Below are 22,222 nucleotides of genomic sequence, written 5' to 3'. Positions count from 1 at the left end.
CCAGTGAGGGTGGGAGGGAGAGAATGATACACTCATAGCAAAAGTTTGCAGCGTTTTAAACCAGGTCACCCTGTTTATATGCAGCGAGCAAGACCTTTTTTCAAATTAAGATATTCTTTTTATCAATATGTAGGCCAAAAGACTCTCGGGAAACGTTGCTGACAGCCAATTCGACGATAGTACAAGAATTAAATTTATAAAGCACCAGCAACAATTCAACAAGTGAATATAATTGAGAATAAATGAATATAACTATTTTTCTTCCAGAGGACCCTCGAGGTGCTGAATGAGGAGTCAGACCCGCTGGGATTACAGGTTTCCTGGGTCAAAACTAAGATCCATGCTTTCAACGACACATTGGATGCTGCAATCTTATCTGTACCTGTTTGTGGTGAGGGTGTTGAGGTCACGGAGTGATCCACTTACCTTGGCAGTGATATTCATGTTTCTGCTGGCTGTGAGCCAGATGTCAACAGACGTCTTGGTTGGGCCTGGGGAGTCTTGGCATCACTGGATCATGGTGCTGTCAGGACATGTGCAGGAGAGAGAGAGAGAGAGGAGAGGAGGGGAGAGGGAGAGAGAGGAGAGAGGAGGAGAGGGGGAGGCGAAGAGGAGAGAGGGAGAGAGGGGGAGGCGAGAGGGAGAGAGGGAGAGAGGGAGAGGGGGAGGAGAGAGGGAGAGAGGGGAGGCGGGGGGAGGAGAGAGGAGAAGAGAGGGAGAGAGAGAGGGAGAGAGAGGAGAAGAGAGGGAGAGGGGGGAGGGGAGAGGGAGAGAGGGAGAGAGGGGGGAGGAGAGAGGGAGAGAGGGGAGGAGAGAGGGAGAGGGAGAGAGAGGAGAAGAGAGGGAGAGAGGGAGAGAGAGGAGAAGAGAGGGAGAGAGAGAGGGAGAGGGGAGAGAGAGAGAGAGAGAGAGAGAGAGAGGGGGAGAGAGAGGAGGGAGAGGGAGAGAGGGAGAGGGGGAGAGAGAGGAGAGAGAGAGGGAGGGAGAGGGGGAGAGAGAGGGGGAGAGAGAGGAGGGAGAGGGAGAGGGGGAGAGAGAGGAGGGAGAGAGAGAGGGAGAGAGGGGGGATAGAGAGAGAGGAGGAGGATAGAGAGAGAGGAGGAGAGAGAGAGGGAGAGGGGAGATGGAGAGAGAGGAGGAGAATGGGGGAGGGAGAGAGAGGAGGAGAATGGGGGAGAGAGAGAGAGAGGGGAGGAGAGAGGGAGAGGGGGAGGAGAGAGGGAGAGAGGGGAGGTGGGAGGCGGGGGGCAGGAGAGAGGGAGAGGGAGAGAGAGGAGAAGAGAGGGAGAGAGAGAGGGAGAGAGAGGAGAAGAGAGGGAGAGAGAGAGAGAGAGGGGGAGAGAGAGGAGGGAGAGGGAGAGAGGGAGAGGGGGAGAGAGAGAGGGAGAGAGAGAGGGAGAGAGGGGGATAGAGAGAGAGGAGGAGGATAGAGAGAGAGGAGGAGAGAGAGAGAGAGAGAGAGAGAGGGGGAGATGGAGAGAGAGGAGGAGAATGGGGGAGGGAGAGAGAGGAGGAGAATGGGGGAGAGAGAGAGAGAGGGGGAGAGAGAGAGAGAGGATGAGAGAGGGGGAGAGAGAGAGAGGATGAGAGAGGTGGAGAGAGAGGAAGGAGAGAGAGAGGAGGAGAGAGAGAGAGAGGGGAGAGGGAGAGAGGGGGAGGAGAGAGAGGGGAAGAGAGCAGAGAGAGAGGGAGGGGAGAGAGAGAGAGAGGGAGAGAGGGGGAGAGGACGAGTGAGGGGGAGAGAGAGAGAGAGAAGAGAGAGGGAAAGGAGAGAGAGGGAGGGAGAAGGGAGGAGGAGAGAGGAGGAGAGAGGGGGAGGAGAGAGGGAGAGGGGGAGGAGAGAGAGGGGAGGGGGGAGGAGAGAGGGGGAGGGGAGGAGAGAGGGGGAGGGGAGGAGAGAGGGGGAGGAGAGAGGGGAGGAGAGAGGGGGAGAGAGAGGAGGTGAGAGGGAGAGGAGGGAGGGAAAAGGGGAGAGGAGGGGAGGGAGAGAGAGAGGGAGAGAGGGAGAGGGAGGGGGAGAGAGCGAGGGGGAGAGAAGAGGATAAAGGAGGAGAGAGAGGTAGAGAGGGAGGGAGAAGAGAGGAGGAGAAAGGAGGGGGAGGGAGGTGAGAGAGAGTGGGAGGGAGGAAGAGAGGGAGAAAGAGGGAGAGAGAGGGGAGGGAGGGAGAGAGGGAGGGGGAAGAGAGAGGGAGGGGTGCAGAGGGAGAGGGAGAGGAGGAGATAGAGAGATGGAGAGAGAGGAAGAGAGGAGGAGAAGGCACGAGAGATGGAGGGAGGGGAGAGCGGAAGAGAGGGAGAGAGAAAGAGGGAGGGAGAGAGATGGAGAGAGAGCAGTGGGAGAGGGAGGGAGAGGGGAGAGGGAGGGAGAGGGGAGGGAGAGGAGAGGGAGGGAGAGGGAGGGAGAGGGAGGGAGAGGGGAGGGAGAGAGGGAGGGAGGGAGAGAGGGAGAAGGAGGGAGAGGGGAGGGAGGGAGAGAGGGGAGAGAGAGGAGGAGAGTGGGACAGAGGGGGAGAGGGAGAGTGGGACAGAGGGAGAGAGGAGGAGGGGTGAGAGAGAGGGGAAGATGGAGAGAGAGAGGAGGAGAGGGAGGGAGAGAGAGGGAGAGAGGAAGGACGAGACAGAGAGAGAGAGAGAGAGAGATAGGGGGCGAGAGAGAGGGAGAGAGTGAGATGGAGAGAGAGGGAGAGAGGGCGAGAGAGAGGAGAGGGAGATGGAGGGGAGAGGGAAAGGGGGAGAGGGAGGGAGAGGGGGAGAGAGGGAGAGGGGAGAGAGAGGGAGAGAGTGAGACGGAGAGAGAGGAGGAGAGTGGGAGTGAGGGGAGAGGGAGAGAGGAGGAGAGGGGGGAGAGGGAGAGAGGAGGAGAGGGGGAGAGTGAGATGGAGAGAGAGGAGGAGAAAGGAGGGGGAAAGGGGGAGGGGAGAGAGGGAGAGAGAGGGGGGAGAGAGAGAGAGGGGAGAGAGTGAGGGGAGAGAGAGGATAGAGAGCGAGGGGGGAGTGAGGAGGATAAAGGAGGAGAGAGAGTGAGAGAGGGAAGGGAGGCAGGGAGAGAGAGGAGGATAAAGGAGGGGAGAGAGGGAGGGAGAGAGAGGGAGAGGAGGAGAGAGAGGGAGGGATGTGAGAGGGAGAGAGAGGAAGAGAGAGGGAAAGGGAGGGAGAGTGAGAGAGATGCGGAGAGGGAGATGGGGAGAGGGGGAGATAGAGAGGGAGTGAGGGAGATAGAGAAAGAGAGGGGGAGTGAGGAAGAGAGAGAGGGAGAGAGGGGGAGTGAGGAAGAGAGAGGGAGTGAGGGAGAGAGAGGGAGAGGAGAGAGAGAGGAGAGAGGGAGAGAGAGGGAGAGAGAGGGAGAGTGGGATAGAGGGGGAGAGCGAGAGAGGAGGAGAGGGGGAGGGAGAGAGATCGGAAGAGGGAGAGAGAGAGAGAGGGTGAGAGAGAGGGAGAGAGGCAGAGGGAGGGGGAGAGAGAGGGAGAGGGAGAGAGAGGGATGGAGGGGAGAGGAGGAGGGAGAGAGAGAGAGGAGAGAGAGAGATAGAGGGAAAGGAGGAGATAGATGGAGGGGAGAGAGGGGGAGTGAGATGGAGAGGGAGAGAGGGGGAGTGAGAGGGAGAGAGTGGGAGGGGGAAAGAGGGAGAGAGGAAGAGAGGAGGAGAGAGAGATGGAGAGGGAGGGAGAGAGAGAGCGGTGGGAGAGGGAGGGAGAGGGGAGAGAGGGATGGAGGGGAGAGGAGGAGGGAGAGAGAGGGAGAGGGAAAGGAGGAGATAGATGGAGGGGAGAGAGGGGGAGTGAGATGGAGAGGGAGAGAGGGGGAGTGAGAGGGAGAGAGTGGGAGGGGGAGAGAGTGGGAGGGGAAAGAGGGAGAGAGGAAGAGAGGAGGAGAGAGAGAGATGGAGAGGGAGGGAGAGAGAGAGCGGTGGGAGAGGGAGGGAGAGGGGAGAGAGGGAGGAAGAGGGGGACAGGGGAGGGAGGGAGAGAGGGGAGTGAGGGAGAGAGGAGGGGAGAGAGAGGGAGAGAGGGGAGGGAGAGAGAGGGAGAGATAGAGGGAGAGATGGAGGGAGAGGGGGAGAGGAAGAGAGGAGGAGAAGGCAAGAGAGATGGAGGGAGGGAGAGCGGAAGAGAGGGAGAGAGAAAGAGGGAGAGAGAGAGATGGAGAGGGAGGGAGAGAGAGATGGAGAGGGAGGGAGAGAGATGGAGAGACAGAGAGAGGAGGAGAGAGGGAGAGTGGGACAGAGGGGGAGAGAGGAGAGAGAGGAGGAGGGGGAGAGAGAGGGGAAGATGGAGAGAGAGGAGGAGAAAGGAGGGGGAGAGAGAGGAGGAGAAAGGAGGGGGAGAGAGGGAGAAAGGAGGGAGAGAGGGAGAAAGGAGGGGGAGAGAGGAAGGACGAGACAGAGAGGAGAGAGAGAGATAGGGGCGAGAGAGGGAGAGAGGGAGGGAGAGAGGGAGGGAGAGGGAGAGAGAGGGAGAGAGATGGAGGGAGAGAGTGAGATGGAGAGAGAGGGAGAGGGGGAGAGGGGAGAGAGAGGTGGAGGGAGAGAGAGAGGGGGAGAGAGAGGGGGAGAGAGAGAGAGAGTGGTAGGGAGGGAGAGAGGGAGCGAGAGAGAGAGAGGGAGAGATAGAGAGAGACAGGAGAGAGGGAGAGAAAGAGGTAGGGAGGGAGAGAGGGAGAGGAGGAGAGAGGGAGGGTTGGCAGAGGGAGGGAGAGGGAGAGGGAGAGAGAGGGAGGGAGAGAGAGACTGGGGAGAGAGGGGGAGTGAGGAAGATAGGGGAGAGTGGAGAGAGAGAGGGAGAGAGGGAGAGAGAGGGAGGGAGAGTGGGAGAGAGAAGGGAGAGGGAGGGCAGAGGAAGGGAAGGAGAAGAGAGGGGGAGTGAGGAGAGAGAGGGAGAGAGAGAGAGAGGAGAGAGGGAGAGGGAGGGAGGGGAGAGGGAGAGGGAGGGAGGGAGAGGCGGAGGGGGGTAGCGGGAGAGAAGAGAGGGAGCGAGAGAGACAGAGGGGAGAGGGAGAGAGAGGGAGGAGGAGAGGGGAGAGGGAGGGGAGGGAGGGGAGAGAGGGAGAGAGAGAAGAGGGAGAGAGAGAGAGAGGGAGAGGAGGAGAGGGAGGGGGAGAGAGGAGGGAGAGAGGGGGAGGGAGAGAGGGGAGGGAGAGAGGGGTAGAAAGAGAGGGAGAGAGAGGGGAGAGAGAGAGAGAGAGAGAGAGAGAGAGAGGGGAGAGAGAGAGAGAGAGGAGAGGGAGAGATCGAGAGAGAGATCGAGAGAGAGAGAGAGAGAGAGAGAGAGAGAGAGAGAGAGAGAGAGAGAGAGAGAGAGAGAGAGAGAGAGAGGAGAGAGGGAGAGGAGGAGAGAGAGGGAGGGCAGGCAGAGGGAGAGAGAGGGAGGGAGAGGGTGAGAGAGTGGGAGAGGGAGGGCAGAGGAAGGGAGGGAGGAGAGAGGGGAGTGAGGGAGATGAGGGGAGAGAAGGAGAGAGAGGGGGAGAGGGGGAGGGGTAGCGGGAGAGACAGGAAGAGAGTGAGGGAGCGAGAGAGACAGAGGGAGAGAGATGGAGGAGGAGAGAGGGAGAGAGATGGAGGAGGAGAGAGGGAGGGGAGAGAAGAGGGGGAGACAGAGGGAGAGAGACACAGGGGGAGAGAGGGAGAGAGACACAGGGGGAGAGAGGGAGAGAGAGGGAGGGGAGAGAGAGAGAGAGAGAGAGAGGGGAGAGAGAGGGAGGAGGAGAGAGAGAGAGGGGGAGAGAGAGGGGGAGAGAGAGAGAGAGTGGTAGGGAGGGAGAGAGGGAGCGAGAGAGAGAGAGAGGGAGAGATAGAGAGAGACAGGAGAGAGGGAGAGAAAGAGGTAGGGAGGGAGAGAGGGAGAGGAGGAGAGAGGGAGGGTTGGCAGAGGGAGGGAGAGGGAGAGGGAGAGAGAGGGAGGGAGAGAGAGACTGGGGAGAGAGGGGGAGTGAGGAAGATAGGGGAGAGTGGAGAGAGAGGGAGAGAGGGAGAGAGAGGGAGGGGAGAGTGGGAGAGAGAAGGGAGAGGGAGGGCAGAGGAAGGGAAGGAGAAGAGAGGGGGAGTGAGGAGAGAGAGGGAGAGGAGAGAGGAGGGGAGAGGGAGAGGGAGGGAGGGAGAGGCGGAGGGGGGTAGCGGGAGAGAAGAGAGGGAGCGAGAGAGACAGAGGGGAGAGGGAGAGAGAGGGAGGAGGAGAGGGGAGAGGGAGGGGAGAGAGGGAGAGAGAGAGAGGGAGAGAGAGAGAGGGGAGAGGAGGAGAGGGAGGGGAGAGAGGAGGGAGAGAGGGGGAGGGAGAGAGGGGAGGGAGAGAGGGGTAGAAAGAGAGGGGGAGAGAGAGGGGAGAGAGAGAGAGAGAGAGAGAGAGAAAGAGGAGAGAGATCGAGAGAGATCGAGAGAGAGAGAGAGATCGAGAGAGAGAGAGAGAGAGAGAGAGAGAGAGAGAGAGAGAGAGAGAGAGAGAGAGAGACAGAGAGAGGAGGGGAGAGGAAGACGGAGAGAGGGGGAGGGGAGGGAGGGCAGGGAGAAAGAGAGGAGATAAATCGGAGAAAAAAGGAGGAAGAGGAGAGAGATAAAGAAAGAAGAGAACATTAACTTTGTACATTAACCCATAGCACACGACGAAAGTATTATGAGTTGGTTCTCACGAACCTCACAGATTGCATCCTGACACCAAGTGTTGGTGAACTCATCAAGCTTTTTCGCATCTTGGGAGAAAGAAAATTCAAGTTTTTATTCTCGCTGACAGGAGAGCATTAAAGAAAAACATTGTCGCATTGCCCGATGAGTTTTCCATTTAATTTTTCTCTCTTTGAGAGATATATTGATTGTTTCACAGTTGCTCTGAGTAATCTAAAAAATATATTTTCCTTCTTCGGTTTGGTATGAAAACCAAAAATAAAGGAACACAAATAAAACACATTCATTTTGTGTGATCCAAAATAAAACCAATTAAATAAAGGAATCAATCTCACACAATTAATAAAGTCATGGAACACATTTCCGAACATATACAAAATGGGCACCAGGTAGATAAAGGAGAAAATTTACTAATTAGCTTCTTGGAAGGAACTATTCAGTGGGTCTACCTCCATTGGAGATCACCGGACCCTTTTACTTATGAGCTTGTTATACATCGAGTCCCATACAGGTTCAAAGTGGGGTCCGGCAGGCATCAGTCTTTTCCATCGGGTTACTCCATTTAATGGTGTATCCCCTAGCACTTGTTTGACACAAGACTTGTAAAGTTCTTTGCTGCTCATCTTTTGAAAAGGTTTTAACCCCATTCAAATGGGGGGGGGAGGGGGGGTAAATTGTTTGGAATAAACTGTATACATAATTTGGGAAAAACCCACTCATTAAACAGTGCATCATGTTCCTGGGTCCAAACTAATCCCAGTCAGAACCCTATTCGTGTGACCTCTCTCAAGATTTTTCCGATCACTCTTTTCGAGTGAGTTCCTGTTAGGTCGGCTATTTCCTCAGCAGATTTCCACCTACAACCTGAAACATGCCGGAGGTGCCATACTTTTGTGATTCCAGCTGATATGAAATGTTGGCAGAAGTCCCGACTTCTGGGAATACTGGGGAAGAGAAGATTGTGGAACAAAGGTTCTTGAGCAAACATCTTCGTGCCATCGGTGTCCTGCTGGTGGCACACTGAAAGGCTCTGCTCGGTGTTCAATAGACTGATAAAAAAATAATTATCAGAGAGAGAAGATGCTTCAGCACACTGAAGCAGGACCAGAAAACATTCACGGCCATATCCGAGCCCACCTGCTTGCTGCAGAATGTGAGAAGCCAGGAGATGGTTTGGTAATTGCTCTTCAGATAGCATTTTTTTAACAGAGCATAGCCGAAAGGCCATTATCCGGCTCCTGATGTCGACCATACCCTGGCCACCTTCGCCCAATGTACAGCATATAATGGTTGGTTGTAACCAGTGATGGCCTCCCCAGAAGAAGTCCAACAGTTGCTTTTGTACTCTGTTTAACAAGCCTTCCGGTGGTTGCAGGCAAATTAACTTGTGCCATATAAAGGAGGCAACTAAATTGTTGATGACCAGGACCCGGCTTCTATACGAAAGGGTGGGGCAGGGTTCTCTTCCACCGACTCAATCTTTTTTCCACCCGTCCAGCAACACCATCCCAGTTTTTCTGGCTATGTTGTCGAGACCCCAGAAAAACCCCCAAGATATTTGACACCTTCATCCACCCATTTTAGCTTTTGAGGAAGATGTACTTGTGGGAATTGTGTCATTCCAAGTAACTTGCTTTTCACGCAGGGAACCCATAGAGCTTTGCTTTTTTTTCCAGTTGCACTTTGAAGACAAAGCAGAACAAAACAATACAAGTCTAAACACTTGAAAAGAGCGGCAATGTCATTGTCATCCTTTACAACATTGGTCCCAAACCTGCGGGCCGCATGCGGCCCATGGAGCCCTATACTGCGGCCCGCGAGGACGTTCCAATCAAAACACATTTCCATGTAGCAATTTTAAAGAGGTTTACAGAATGCCACTGCCGGCCACTGCCGGCTGGCACCGTGACCTGAAAAGTCTTACACAATGCCGCTGCCAGCCACTGCCGCTTACCGCCGGGAGGAATCAAATCAATTTGCATCAATAAAATGCATCAATAAAACTCAATAAAATGAATCAATTTTTTTCTGGCTCCCAACATCCTTGAGAGTAGTGAATGTGGCCCGTGGGATCAAAAGGTTGGAGACCACTGCTTTACAACCACCGAGACATCATCCGCATATGCTGATAAAATAACTGAAGGGTACCAGGAGAAATAACTACTCCAGTGACGTCTCTCCTTAATAGCACTAGAAGTGGCTTCAACACAAGGGAGAATAATAAGCCAGAGACTGGGCAGCCTTGCCTTAACCCCCCCCCCCCCTTCTGTACCTGCATGGGGGAAACAAGCTCATTGTTTAACTTAGCTATACTGGATATATTATTATATAATAAGGCAATGCAAGTCCTGAAATTAGTCCCGAATCCATAAACTTCCAACACATGGTGCAGAAAACCATGATCTCTGCTCTCAAAAGCCTTTTCTAAATCAAGAAAAATGAAACCAAAGTCAATCTGTGCACAATTACCCTCTATGAAGTCTCTTATGCAAAAAATGTTATCATATATGGATCTGCCCGGTATACAATAACTCTGATCAGGATGGACCTGATCACCAATTACTTTTTTGAGCCGATTTGCCAAGGCTTTTTGGAAAGGATTTTATAATCAGTGAAATGCAAAGAAACAGGTCTCCAATTCCTCATGTGTCACAAGTCACCAGCATTTGGAAGGAGGGACATAACCGCTCTTCTCAGGCTTAGAGGCAGTTCTCCATGCTACAAAGATGATTCCAAGACGTGCATCAGTTCTGGACCTAACAGCCCCCAAAATTCCACATAAAATTCAGCCGGCAGGCCATCAATTCCAAGAGCACTTCCCGAGTCCATTCCAGCTGAGGCTTGGGTTAACACCTCCAGTATAATTGGTGAGTGCAAGTCTCGACGTTGGGGCTCAGTTAGAGAGGAGAGGTGAGAGGATAATTGGTTCATAATTTCATCACGAAGTTTTTTTTTGGAAATATATTGGAGAAGAAATCCTTAACACACGACCTTATATCATTGGGGTTAACGACAACAACTCCGTTGGGGTCATAAACAGAAAATATAGTATTGGGTGACTTACTGGAGGAATCTAAACGAAAAAGAGATTTACTAGGGGTGCCCAATACCTTTCAGTTTTTAATACCCAATACAAATACCCAATACTTGAGGGTTTTAAACTCAGTTTGAGTAACAACCCAGCTGCTTTCTCTTGAATTAACTCTCTTAACTGAGTCTTCTTTTCAAGTAATAATTGATAACTTCCTGCATCATTGCTGTTAGCCAGTTTACTTTCTCGGTGTACAATGTCAGCTTCTAAACAAGCCATTGTTACATTCTTAACATTTGTAGTGTTTGCCTTCAACTGCTGACAAAACACCCTAATCTGGGTTTTTGTATTGTCCCACCATGAATTCACTGAAGAAAAAGAAGATTTTCTGAGGATTTGGTTAGCCAGGAAAACGTGGAAAGCTTCTTTAAATAGATCATCTTCTAAAAGATTGGTGTTAAATTTCCAATATGCACTTCTATGTATTGATTGACGCAGAAAAAGCCCCATGGTTTCTAAGTGATGATCTGAGAATATAGATGAAGAGAAATCTGGAGAGACCAGTGTTTCTAAAGTGTGAGTTTATCTCCCATCAGTCAAGTCTGGCAAAGGAAAACCTCCCTCTGGTAAGACGGCTCGACGTAAACTGGGATTCATTGGGGTAAAGTACCCTCCATACATCTAACAAACCAACCTGAGAAAATAAAAATGATAAATCACTACAAGATTCGGGATGAGGTTCTGGTGTATTCATATCCATTCCGGGTTCAAAGGTACAGTTAAAATCACCCTCAATTCAAACACAGCGACAGAAATCAACCGCCTGTAAGTGATTGATCATAGACACAAAGAAAGCTCTCCGTTCTGTGCTCTCACTAGGCGCATACACATTAAATAAAATGAAATGGAAATTGTTAATGACTAGTTCAAGAGAGATAAACCGGCCTTTAACTATCTCCCGGAAGAGACATATCCGGAAGTGACAAACTCAGGTGTGAGCCCAGGTCTCAGTATGAAAGCAACACCCGCCGAAAGAGAGGACAAGTTGCTAAAAAAAAAGCATTGTCCCCCAAAAAGACGACACCAATCATACTCTACATTCTGAGTAATGTGTGTTTCCTGTAGTAAAAGTATGTCGATGTTCTTCTGTCTCAATAAAATTATCACTTGAGCTTGGCGATTGTGGCTTGCACCTCCACCATTAATATTTAAGGTACCAAAGGTGATTTTCTTCATTCAAAGGGTTTGGTTGGGTGCCGTGAAATCTCGACACCAGCTCTCGTAATTAATTTCCTGAGACGGTGAAACTGTGACTTTGTAAAAGAAAACTCATCGGCCTTTCTCTTATCATCTTTGGCAGTTTGAATAAATGAAACTAGATCGGGAAATTTCTCTTTGATAACTACATTTCGCTGTCTATAAGTTCCATTTAAGAAAGAAAGAACCAGTTGAGGAGCTATCATTGGCTAATCAGATGGAGGCTGAGACAACTCAGGCACCTCGACATCCACATCAGATTCTGACAAATCAGACAAGGTACCTCCGGGGTTGAGGATTTCAGCCTCCGAAGTCACTAATGGAATGTTCAGAATCTCTGGGGATTCGCTGGAAAGCTCTCGTGTGTTTCCATAATTTTGATGATGTTCCTTATGCTCAGCAGGAGTTGAAATCGTGGTTTCACACTCTTGCGGAGCCTTATCTATCGATTCAATCGGAGATCCCAGAGTACAATTTTGAATTTGCATCGGTGAAGAGGCACTGAAGAGGGACGTGTTAAACGTCTGCTCGTTCACAGTACTTAGTGATGGTAACAGTTCATTTGGGGGTTTAACACCGTCTTTAGCATCACTATCTATTTCACCGAAACAACAATTTATATCCTCAGAAATAATCCGCAAACTTTGAGACGTATTGTCCTCAGCTACACGACCTACTTCACGATCTTCTTACCAATGCAGGTCGAAACATGAGGAACACATTGAGGTGTATTTTCAGCTACACTGCCCTCCAATACCACCTTGTTTGCAGTACCGATAGAAAGACTAACAGCTGATCCTCTCCGGGTTTTTTTGAAATAATAATGGGATCCTCAATCATTGCTTCACTACATGACGATTCCGCAGGAATAGTGGACAAATTTGGATTTACGTCATTTACCAGAATGGGAAGTGAAATACTATCGTTCTCGACACCTAGTACCAGGGTATTGTTATCATTCGTCTCGCTGCAGGTGAGAACAGCAGGAACAGTTAAACTAACGGGATTCACTGCAGTCTTTTCAATGGCGTTTGCGGTATTTATTGGTTCACGAAAAAAAGAAGTGACCACTATATTCATTATTGTTGTGTGTCTGTCTGTCTGTCTGCTGCTCTTAGAGCACCCTTATTCTGGACATTTCCATCTGTCTGTCTGTCCGCAAAAGTTTGGTCAAGCCGAGGGGCTAAACCACTCAACCGATTCTAATGAAATTTGGTAGGTAGGACCAATATTTCTGGGAATCGTATGCTTTTGAATATGGGACCCTGGGCCCTCGCAACGGCATAGCAACGGCCCTTTAAAGTGGTCAAAAAAATCGAAAAAAAATCAAAAAAAATATTTGAAAAATTGAAGCTTAGAGTTCTGTGCACAATCTATCTCGCTCCCTTCATGCCAACTTGCAGCCCTAACAAAAAATATTTGCAGGAGGAGATAGGTTTTGGGCGAGTACATGTCGAACATTTCAGAAACGGTTAATTGAGAATATCTCCAAGAGAAAGAGTCTGATTTTAATGAAACTTTGGTGAAATGTGTACAATGTGGCTAGCATGTACACAAAAATGAATGGTTGCTATGCACACCTCCATTGCTTAGCACCAGCTAAAATACTTTATCGTACATCGTACACTTATCGTGGACTGTACAAAAAAAATCAATACCTCTGAAACTGGACCTCCGAGGGACCTGTTTTTTTGTGCCCAAGGAGAATGTCTTACAGAATCATATAAAAAAATAAAATATTTAGCGAATAGATAAATGGAATTAACAGGGCTGCCATTTGTTAGAGTCTCTTTGGAAACATGCCTGAAATTTCACAAGGCGGATTTCTGGGCGCAAACTAAGAGGGCTGTGATAATCATATTTATTGTGCTAAATTGACTGATAGCATATACATGAATATCGGCTTGTCGTGTCGGCCAGCTTTCCATCTGGAGCGATCAGCCATGTCGCCTACCGGCTTGTCTATGTCTGTTTGTCTGTCCCAAGCATACCTCCGTGGGTTTTGATCCGATCCTGATAAAATTTTGGTGGGAGGTTTATATCATGATCTAGTTGTGTTTTCCTGAGAATGGGCGTGGTGCGCCCATTATGGGCAGAGCTACACCCCAAAAAACGTGTTTTTAGGGGGTAGCTGATTTCAATTTGCGTCTTCTCTTAGGGGGTTTGTCGAATCTGACAGGGGTTTCGGTATTTGGTTAGCCCAATGGCACCTGCATAGCCCCATGGAGCTCGATTTTTCATTTTCGTCCCAAGGTCAAGGTCACAAGGTCACGAACTTAGAAAATTACGAATTTTGACGTAAAAAATTTTCTTCTCCGAGGGGTTTGTCGAATCTGGCTGGGGTTTCGGTATTGGGTTAATCCAATGGCACCTGCATAGCCCCACGGAGCTCGATTTTTTTTCATTTTCGTCCCAAGGTCAATGTCACAAGGTCACAAACTTTAAAAATTGTGTTTTTAGGGGGTAGCCGATTTCAATTTTCATCTTCTCCGAGGGGGTTTGTCGAATCTGGCAGGGGTTTCGGTATTTGGTTAGCCCAATGGAACCTGCATAGCCCCATGGAGCACGATTTTTCTTTTTCGTCCCAAGGTCAAGGTCACAAGGTCACGAACTTAGAAAATTGTGAATTTTGACATAAAAATCCATCTTCTTTGAGGGGTTTGTCGAATCTGGCAGGGGTTTCGGTATTTGGTTAGCCCAATGGCACCTGCATAGTCCCACGGAGCTCGATTTTTCATTTTCGTCCCAAGGTCAAGGTCACAAGGTCACGAACTTAGAAAATTTCGAATTTTGACATAAAAATCATACGACCGCCCAAACTTTGAGAGCTAAGATGACGATATTTTTTATGCCTAATCTTGAGGTCATTCCCTACCTAAAGTCTTGAAACCATTTTGCTCTATCTCGAACACCTTGCCCGTGGCGCCCCCTTCAAGTTTGATGAAATCAGCGTAAAAACAAAGTATGGATAATCCGAGGAGTGTGAAATGCCATATAGCCTATATGACGTTATATTGTTCCTGGAATGTTCCAGAGGAAGTTTTACACCAAAGGTCATCATCCTTCACCTTTGATCTTTAAAGTTCACAAAGGTCAAATTTTCAAAGTTGTGGGAATCGAACCGGGTTTTCGACCTTCTTCGACGAACTAACTCCAATAAGCTATAGCACGTATCCTGTTTCCTTATTTTAATATCCACATTGTTTTGTGACCTTTAAAGGTTATGCAAAGGTCACATTTTTAAAGTTGTTGAACGAAACCGGGTTTTCGACATTTTGCAGCTCATAACCTGTCACTCGTACCACATCATGTTGATCATTTTTATAACTTGGTCAAACATTATCACATTGTCTCATCCTTGACTTCTGAAACAATCTACATCGTCAAATACTATACTGCTCGTGAACAATTGTCGTCTTCAGACTTGTATATTTTTTACAATCCATATGGACATGACCATTTTCACCACACTTTAAACACCAAACTTTCAGGCAGAAACGTTTCACATGACCAAAAGTTCCACAGAGAAAGCACGTTAACGAGGCATACTTTTGATACTGGCGATCATTGAGATTTACCTTGAACGAAATATTCAACCCCGTGTTGTCGCCACGATCGGGAAGTACCATGTACACCTGTCGCCAGAAACTCATTACGTGTTTTATCCTCTTGTCGCTGCTCCTGAGGGAGATCATTGACATTATCGACACAACTGTTCCATCACGAGACAGGACTGACAATAATATATCATATCATTCGGTAAGAATGGAAGAGCATTAGACACAACGATTTTAACTGCAGGAGTATCCATGGGGGAAGCTAACATAAAAACACCATTATCGGTGGTTGACCCCTCACTCACAACATCGTGAACAAAATTTTCATTAGACACGAACACAACAACTTTTTGATTCATTCGCGACCCAGCGCGAACATGTTCAAAACCGATTATATTCCCGACTGCAAGGACAATGTCCTCAGTGAGGAATCCTTCTGGCGGAACACACACAAGCGCATGTTTCTGAGTTAAATTATCAAACGCCTCGTACCAAGGACATGTATTCGCCATAACGGTGATTTAACCAACACCTCTTTGCTCAGATCAAGCAAGAAGGTGAAAACTAAGCAAAACGAGATAAATTAATCATGAAACAAAACGGTAATAAAGCCTCATCAACACTGGGTAGGCCACACCCAAGTAGGCCCACTGTAACTCTTTCTCTCTCTCTCAAGGACAGAGGGTGTTGAAAAGACAACTCGAAAGAAAAAATGAGACAAACACAGCAGCATAGAAGGAGGAGAAGGAAAGAGGAGAGGCAGGAAGGAGAAAACCACACGAGCAACTCACCAGAACACACAGCAGCTCGAGCAAGCGGCCATGACACCACACCCAAACAAGAAACTACCACCAGGGGGCGAGAGAGAGAGAAAAAAAAGAAGGGGGGGAGAAAGGGGTGAGGAGGAGGGGGTGGATACGACATCCAGTTTAACATTCATCTGAGAGACGACTCACACATTGATGAATCACCCTGCCTGTGAAACACCGGGATGACAGTTTATAACTGGGTCGGGATTTGAATCGAGGCGAGACAGCTTCGAGCGAGCATGTGTACTTCTCAGCTATCCTGCCCTGATGTGGTGATTCATTGCTTTGTAACAACTGAAAACATTTTTTACTCATTCAAATCATCTGTTGAGATGCCCCCGAGATGTCGAGACGCAGTTTCTACTTGGCAGGACACGGCGCCACAGCATGCATACAAAAACAAAGAAAGACCTCCCTCACAGGCAAGGGGGTAGACGGGGTCCATAGACCTTTATGGTCGTGGGCCGTGAATGACCGAAAAGGTCCACGAGACCGAAGGGTCTTACCCGCACCCTCGTGGTGCGACGGTGGGCAGGTCGAGACGTCTCGTCCCCACGGCAACTAGCGTAGCCACGCCTGATCTCGGGCCTTGCAATGGTGGGCAGGTCGTGACGCCTTCTCCCTACGGCAACTAGCATAGCCGCGCCTGATCTCGGGCATTGCAACGGTGGGCAGGTCGTGACGCCTTCTCCCCAAGGCGACTGGCGTAGCCGCGCAACGTTGGGCAGGTTGTGACGCCTTCTCCTTACGGCCACTCGGACAAGACTTCCACCCGACTGCCCCAAGTCTGTCTATGATGAAGACTTGGACCACGACAGACTTGGACGAAGACCACGACGACCAAGACTTCCACACGACTGCCCCAAGTCTCTGCTATCCGCTCTCTTTTCCAGGCGCTCCTCGTGCCCTTTTATTCCTCCTGCACTCGCCCCGCCCTTTGCGGCGCGTGGGTGGGGGGAGGAACATTCCAGAGAAATTGGGGCGGGAGCTGGTTTCCAACCGTCAAACTTGTTTACCGGAGGAGAAATTGGGGTGGGGCTGGTTTCCAACCGTCAAACTTGTTTACTGGAGGAGAAATTGGGGTGGGGCTGGTTTCGTTGCTCCTTTAGCGGCGTTCTGGTGTGGATGGCGTGGTTGTTGAGATGGCATGGTTGTTCCAAAATAAAGACAGGTAAAGAAAAACGGCTATCTCAAAGCGTCGCAGCCCATATGAATCACACATATTCCCTCTAAACAACGGGTGTGGACTAACTACACATGAACTTATCGATATATCTAACCTGAGGATCTTTCTGGTGTATTGCAAATTTCCACAGCCGTAACAATATATATATATATATATATATATATATATATATATATATATATATATATATATATATATATATATATATATATATATATATATCTTGTATGTAAAACACGTAATGAAATTGCATGTGTATGAAACCTTCAAATCAATTGGCTGGAGAGCTGGCCCGAATCCACCCACAATTTGCAGCAAGAAAATCATACATCCACCACATTAGTGCTCTGGTCAGCTTAAGACATCTTCAGAAATCTCATATTTGCAATTTGAATGATCCGCTATATAACAATGATGTATAGTATTATACACGCACATAAGCAATGGGAATGCTTTTGCTTCGTGTGCATACGCCGGGTTATTTTTTTTTATTTTTGGGAGTGATTGAGGCAGCAGCTGGTCAATACACTGCCCGAATAAGAGGATGAGCTACTTATGTGGTAAATGAAGGTTTTTGCACGTACTTTCAGTTTTCGCCCGAGTTGTCAAGGCTAAATAGTGTGAAAATACAAAAAGGTCGCCCATCATCTTCAACGAACCACAACTGCAGGCAACAATTGCAGGATCACACAAAATGATTTTAATTTCCCGGCATTGCAATACAGCCCACTAACTTGAGGAGTTGAAGATGAAAGAGGGAGGGGACGACAGTCAGGGTGGGAGAGGGGAAAAAGTTGGGAAAGGGGGTTGAGGACTTGAAGTTATATTTTCCATTACGTTGAATTTCTGTGGGTCCCTGCTTTTTACAAGCAACGCTGAAACGTGGTTGTACTTGGAAAGATTTTCCTGGTTAAAAAAAACAAACATTCAGAGCCCTGTTTGTTTTGGCTTAAGTGGTAACATAAATTCTCTAGATGTAAATATGTTTTGTGTAACGTTATTCCTGGTAGTAGTGGGTCTTACAAGTCACAATGTAATGAAATAAGTTGATTCTCTGCATGAAAACCATCGACTATAAATGATCATGATCATTCCAGGTGTTTGTTTGACGCCGATGCACTCTTGCACCGCTGAACGGAATTAGCTTAAAACTGCTACTTCTACTCAGAGGTGAAAGGACAGAAAAAAGTAGTGAGACAAGGGAAATAACTGGGAGTGGATGAAGGGATTGAAGGAAGAAAGTGATTTGGCTGAATGGCAGTACGTGTAGGTGTAAAGTAGGCGATGGGAAAAAGAGAACAGTGGAAGTGGATTAAGTGGTTGAGTGAAATTGGAGAAGGGTTGCTCAGTAGATAGATTAAAGGCGGTTGGTATGTGTATATATTATGTGTACATAACACTGTACACACCGAGTAATATTTACCTTCATCCAATCCCCCCCCCTTCCCACCCTGCATTCTCCTCTATCTCCCCACAGGTTAACCTAATCACATTTGTGCTGTGCTGGTTCAGTCTCATCCACCCGATGGTTGTGTATCGTCATTACCGTAAGCTCTCCAGTTCACAAGCCAACAATGCTGATGAAGCAATGCCCGAACACAACCCTCCAGACGTCTGAGCTTTCTTCTTCACTGCTTGACTTCAGCCCACAGCGGTTCCCTCCTCACAGCTTGTCGTATGCAGCCATGACATGCTGTTTTATGGATAACTTATTTTCTATTTTCCTTTGCAATATTGAGGCTCATGGAAGAGAGATCTGACAGGAGGAGCAGTGACAATAGGAGCTTTTTTCTATCTTCTGGAATAATTATCATTAAATATTACTTAATACAACTGAAATACTATTTAAATACTACTATTTATAAGCATGATACTTAAGCTAATGGTAATTGTGATGCACACCAATCTTTTGGTAAATTCTACATTCTCTGTGAAAAAAAAAAATTTCAAGGCAGAAAAAAACATTTTAACAAGCTCGAATGAGCTAAGATCCTCGTCCTCTTAATGATGACGTCATAAAAACGAATATGACGTCATTGTGATGTATCAGGTTTGCGATAAATTATCTGTGCTAATGCCCGGCTTGATTCCTGCAAACAAAATTCAAACAGCTTGCCTAGTTTCGGAGATAATGGTATAGGCGATTTCCATTAGCGGCGATATTATGACGTCAACTTTTTTCTAGGAAGAATTTCCAAAATCGGAGATGGTTACTGCCTGCGCGTGGGCTTTCTGCATATACATGGCAAGTTTCACGAAGATCCGATAAAATCTCTGGGTTGTGAAACAAAAAATGTCAAAAAATAGAATGACGTCATAAAAATTGATATGACGTCATAGTGATGTATCATATATGCGGTAATTCATCTCTGCGAATGCCCTGTTCGATTCCCACAAACAGAATTCAAAAAGCTTGCCGAGTTTCGGAGATAAATTTTTAGGCAATTTCCATTAGCGGAGATATTTTGACGTCATAACTTTTTTTCTGGGAGGAATTTTCAAAATCAGAGATGGTTACTGTCTGCGCAGGTATTTTTTGCATATATACGAGGTGTGTTCAAAAAGTATCCAACCTTTATTTTTCGTGCGTAAACAAATGAAGCTATGGAGGCGTGGTTTGGTGCACTATGTAGGCGATCCTAATTCGTATGCGTGAATTTTTTCCCTCCTGCAGAAGCTGTCAGTCGCCGACAGAACGCCAATGAGTGAGGAAGTGGAAGTGAGCACCGTCGGATTTTCGTTTTTTGACAAAATGATGGAAAAACTTGAACAATGCTACTGCATCAAATTTTGTGTAAAGCTTGGCGATTCCCAAGTGGAAACAATCCGCAAGATTCAACAGGCCTTCGGGAACGAAGCAATGGGCACCACACAGATAAAAGAGTGGTACAACTGCTTCAATGATGGTCGCACATCAGTGGAAAGTGAAGCACGTTCTGGTAGGCCCTCAACATCCCGAAATGAGATCGTCATTGACCAAGTGAGGACCCTGCTGATGCAGGATCGTCGAATCACGATCAGAGAACTTGCAGATGAGGCGGGCATCAGCATTGGATCCGTTCATTCCATTGTGACTGAGGATTTGGGCTTAAGGAGAATCTTACTCGGCGAAGTTCGTGCCAAAGCTGCTAACGATCTAACAGAAACAACTCCATTTGGAGATCGCACAGGACATGCTGGAGACTGTGAACAGCGATCCCAACTTCTTCAACACAGTGATCACTGGCGATGAGACCACCGTGATCCGTCATTTTGTCAAAAACGAAAATCCGACGGCGCTCACTTACACTTCCTCACTCAGCGGAGGTCTGTCGGCGACTGACAGCTTCTGTAGGCGGGAAAATATTCAGGCATACGAATTAGGATCGCCTACATACGTGCACCAAACCACGCCTCCCTAGCGTCATTTGTTTACGCATGAAAAATTAAGGTTGGATACTTTTTGAACACACCTTGTATGCCAAGTTTCAGGAAGTTTCGATGAAAACTGTAGGCTGTGAAACAAAAAAGTCCACAAGAAAAACAACATGAGTAAGACTTAGATATCCTCCACGAGGATCTAAAAAGGGGGAAAAAAAAAAACGCGAGGATGTAATTGCCAAAAGAACCAAACATAGTTGGAATGACATCACAATCATTTTGACATTTTTCCATTTCAGCCCAACAACAAAATATCTTCTTCTTTCATATGCAGCACAAGGCTGCAGGTTAGCTTCATGGGCTGAGGGTACAGCTGTGCTGTTGATGTGGTTCCCCCAGTCGGTTTTGCAATTTGTTCAGGGTGCCGGCAATAGCTCGCCAACTCTTTGCAAAGGACACCACTAGTTGGTAGATACATTAATTGGTAGTTGGTAGAGATCTTTAATATCTACCAACTAATACCAGTAAATGGGTCTTGCAGAAAGTGTGGTTGTATGTGGAGAAGGCATGGTTTTTACCATCGCACTTTGAGTGTTTTAAAATACCGCAAAGTAAAAGTGATTTAAACCTCAAAGTGTTGGTAAGCTTCCTGGAGCATTCTTTATTCAATGAAATGGAACACGTAAGCCATTCCAGGATAATATCGTTTTTGGCTCCATCTCTCAATGGTGAAGAATGACTTAAAAAATTCTAATAGCTGGTTCCTGATACAGATTTTCACCAAAATCTAATCGGTGCGTCCGTGTCACACACCCAGTCTGCCCACCAAATTTCATCCGGATCCATCCACAACTTTTTAAGATATCCTACACACAAACAAACAAACAAGAAAGATGTCATGCATCGCACGACACTTGCAAAATCCATTAAAAAAAATGACGACAAAAATAATTGGTGGTTGAATTAAATGAACAAATATGCAACTCCTCTCCAAATTTCAAGTCAATTGGATGAAAATTGACAATTTTAGAAACTTGGTCTATGTTGATCTTTTGACTGATACTGACCTCAAAAAGACAAGGTGGTTGAATTCATTGACCTGATATGCAAATCCTATTCAAATTTCCAGTGAATTAGATGAAAATTAAAAATTTTAGAAATTTGTCAAAGTTGTTGACCTTTAGCCTATGCTGACCTTTTGACCTAAAAACAGTAGGCTTCTTACTTATAACAAACTCTACCATGTGGTGAAGTTTCAGGAAGATTGGTTTAAAATTCTGACCTGTTGGCGATAAACAAACAGACAGACAGATAAACAGAAAATTGCATTAGACTGACTAATATACTGAGTTAAACTAATATACTCGCAAGTAACAAACAGATGGGTGAAAACACAACCTTCCTCTACCTTCGGTGGCAGAGGTAAAAATGCAAAAGGATGTCGGGACGTTGCTCCAAAAAGTACTGTATGTAAACAAGGTAGGGATGGTCACGAGAAATGATCATGTGAAATCATCCATGTACACACACTGTGTTGGAGTTTGTAAAGAAACACTCTTCTTCCCACTCATCTTTAAAGTTGTAAGTAAAAGTTCTCGACCTCTTTGGTGGAGGTCCTATCTCAAGTTCTGACATGACAAGAATTAAAATAAACCAATGTCACCCGCAGGGTGACCCGTATCTTGCCAAAAGGTGACCACGTGTGACTTCTTTAAGGTCACACTGAGGTGAACAGAGCTGCTATCCACCAGGAGCGACTCCTTGAGGAATATCTGCCTACGAGAGATTCTGATGAGAATCGTTCTGCAGAGCAACCATGAAAAATATGCTTTTGCCTCATAACGTCACCAAATGACGTCATAATGTCTCAAGCTTGACATATCTAGAAAGCACTCATCAAGGTGTTCAATTTGAGGTACTACACGACATGGTTCCTAAAACTTGAAAATTTGACCTTGGGGTCAAATATGTTTGACCTCCAGCGCTAACCATGAAGGTCAAGGCCAATCGCCACCAAAAATTAATCAGCTGAGCGCCAGACCGTGAACTATATTCCCATGAAGTTTGAAGACGATCCGATCAAAATTATTCAAAAAATAAGGCCCAAAAAAAAAATGTTGCATTGGCGTAACGGGTCACTGAAAAATAGGGTAGGTCGGTCGGGATCTTATTTTTTTTTTTCCTAATAAATCCCTCCCAAAATCTCCCCCGGCTCGAGTACCACCCTTTTTGTCGGCGGGTTCTGTCCGAAACACTTCCGGGTTTTTGCGATCGCGATCGCAATCAACAAGATACTTGAAAACGATAGCAAAACAACAAAAATAGCAATAAAATAGCGTCGGCAAAATTTTTCGTTTTTTTTTTTTTTTGCTATCTAGCAAAAAAACAAAAAAAAACGTAGGGTCGGCGGA

The 22,222-nt window shown here is 47.4% G+C and overlaps 1 protein-coding gene, 1 long non-coding RNA gene and 1 pseudogene across 6 annotated transcripts in view; 1 reads left to right on the top strand and 2 right to left on the bottom strand.

The window, feature by feature from the left end:
- The window catches only part of LOC147033986 (equilibrative nucleobase transporter 1-like), a 227,815-nt gene extending 207,370 nt beyond the window's left edge, over positions 1–20,445 (top strand). For 3 of the 5 annotated variants that reach the window (XM_085874460.1, XM_085874431.1, XM_085874469.1), the window contains one exon: positions 268–569. In XM_085874460.1, the coding sequence (XP_085730586.1) occupies positions 268–417 (150 nt within the window). In that variant the 3' untranslated portion in view covers positions 418–569. Of the gene's footprint in view, positions 1–267; positions 570–17,928 lie in introns of those variants that run through there. The other 2 variants (XM_085874451.1, XM_085874440.1) reach the window with 2 other exon arrangements.
- On the bottom strand, positions 385–16,560 carry LOC147033987 (uncharacterized). The gene is made up of 3 exons (XR_015056362.1): positions 15,248–16,560; positions 14,478–14,580; positions 385–523 (listed from the first exon to the last, which is right to left on the bottom strand). It is a non-coding gene; the product is annotated as an uncharacterized LOC147033987 (long non-coding RNA).
- On the bottom strand, positions 10,875–11,979 carry LOC147033988 (uncharacterized; annotated as a pseudogene).
- Positions 20,446–22,222: the final 1,777 nt, after the last annotated feature.

Source organism: Eptatretus burgeri, chromosome 1, assembly GCF_056783735.1.
Source record: "Eptatretus burgeri isolate ZD-2024b chromosome 1, Ebu_testis_v1, whole genome shotgun sequence".
In the NCBI taxonomy this organism is placed as follows: domain Eukaryota; kingdom Metazoa; phylum Chordata; class Myxini; order Myxiniformes; family Myxinidae; genus Eptatretus; species Eptatretus burgeri.
Note: the sequence above shows the minus strand (reverse complement) of the source record. Positions and strands in the feature narration are given on the sequence as shown.